General features: G+C 34.6%; 1 protein-coding gene across 4 annotated transcripts in view; it reads right to left on the bottom strand.

Moving 5' to 3' along the window:
- Window positions 1-512: 512 nt before the first annotated feature.
- The window catches only part of SNX14 (sorting nexin 14), a 60,910-nt gene continuing 59,674 nt past the window's right edge, over window positions 513-1,748 (bottom strand). For 3 of the 4 annotated variants that reach the window (XM_050894934.1, XM_050894935.1, XM_050894936.1), the window contains one exon: window positions 513-1,479. In XM_050894934.1, the coding sequence (XP_050750891.1) occupies window positions 1,441-1,479 (39 nt within the window). In that variant the 3' untranslated portion in view covers window positions 513-1,440. The remainder of the gene's footprint in view (window positions 1,480-1,748) is intronic. The other variant, XM_050894937.1, reaches the window with a different exon arrangement.

Here is a 1,748-nt window from a genome sequence, read left to right as displayed (position 1 = left end):
TTTCTGGAAAGCGCACTACAGTCTTTTTCAGACCAAAGCTACTCGCCCCTTAAATTCACTGCACCTGCAGATTTCAAGGAGAAGGTGCATCAACAAAAACGTTCAGTATGCTTCAATTTCAAGACCTCATTAGTTTCCCCATAAATTCAAGGGTTGCGCATGAAAAGATCTGGACTACACAGCTGCATTAACTAAGTTGTGCTAGAACAGGGAGACAACAACTGACCTTGACACACTACTAGTTACAACATGGCATTGATCATTTGTCAATACCAGTCCCTAAAGTTATTAATTTACAGAATGGTCTTCCCCAAATCAACATAAAACCAGTAACAGAGTGCACTCATGGACCGAGCTGTACCTGCACGCCAATTTTTAAAGAGTTGTAACAACTCCTTTGGCACACCCAGAAAGAAATAACACTTTCACCTGCTTTTGACAAACAGAAAAGATATGCAAAAGTAATAGATAACGCAAATTGTATTGACAAAGAACGCTAATACTGCATTAGATTGGTTGGTTTGTAAAAAAGGAGAAAATGGGTGTTGTCTGAAAAGAAAAATTGAGGAATGCCTATTAAAATATCTCTGTATTGTTCTGTGAGTAAAACTTGTTAAAAATCCACGCATGAAAGTCCTTTTCAAACTCTCTTTTATAAAGGCTGGGCCAACAAATTAAGATTTACAGGAAAAATCTTCCACACATTTTTATAGTAATAAATTTTTACAAAATGCTATGAACAGACTCACATCCTCTTTTCCAAGCCTGTAAAGACGATGTCAGAAAAAACTCAACAAACTCAGATAAGAAATTGCAGAAAAGCAAAGGCTAAGGTAAAAGTCAAAACCACTTTTCACACCCATTATTATTTTAAGAGTGCTTTAGATTTGAAGGTCAGGTATTAAATAAACTCAATTACACACATGATTTCCATGCTCATGGAAAGCATGAAGGCCAAAGATAGTTCTGAGACGATTTGTATGCAACAGATTCACATAATTTTGTTTTAAAAAAATTAGTAAGATTTGTTAAGACAGTTAAAAATAACTTCATGGGAGCATTCTACAACTTCTTCCAAACAATTTTTCTACATATCCTTTAAGGAAGACAACAGTAATTGCTCTTTTAGCAAAGCATATGTTGGCTGATCTCCCAGCTCTCTTATGTCATCCTGTAATTTCACATGCAGAGATTCTGGGGAAACTCATTTGACTTTTACTGATAACAGCTAAAACAAATTTTAAATAAAAAGTACAGATATATTACTTACTTGTATTTGGTATTAAATTTTAATGTCTTTATTGCATAAAGAGATTTTTTTAGAACTTAAATTTTATGTTATTTACAAGAAAATATACAATGCAAGGTTAAAATGTCACATGTCCATTACAATAGTGCACAGCAGATGTTTCTACTGGGTGTCCAGCAAGGTCCCTGCATTCACATCCAACATGACACAGAGCTGGTTTCCTTGGGGCCCTGTTAAACAGTAATGAAGAAAAAAAGATACTTACTAAGTTTGAAAACGTATATTTACATATAAATGACTGAACTGAGGTGAGCTGCAATGATTAATGGTATTTGAAAACATCCACTTGAAACCAGAGTTAAGAGAAAGGAAGGCTACTCCTTTCAGCTTTTTAATACTATTTCTGAAAATAGGTATTTTCTTCTTTCTCTGGAAGTTCTCACCTCCCCCATTCCTAACTGCTAAATACAATTTTCTTAACACAGCAATTTTCTGCTCT

This window comes from Gymnogyps californianus, chromosome 3, assembly GCF_018139145.2.
Source record: "Gymnogyps californianus isolate 813 chromosome 3, ASM1813914v2, whole genome shotgun sequence".
NCBI lineage: Eukaryota > Metazoa > Chordata > Aves > Accipitriformes > Cathartidae > Gymnogyps > Gymnogyps californianus.
This window is presented reverse-complemented; position numbering and strand designations above follow the sequence as displayed.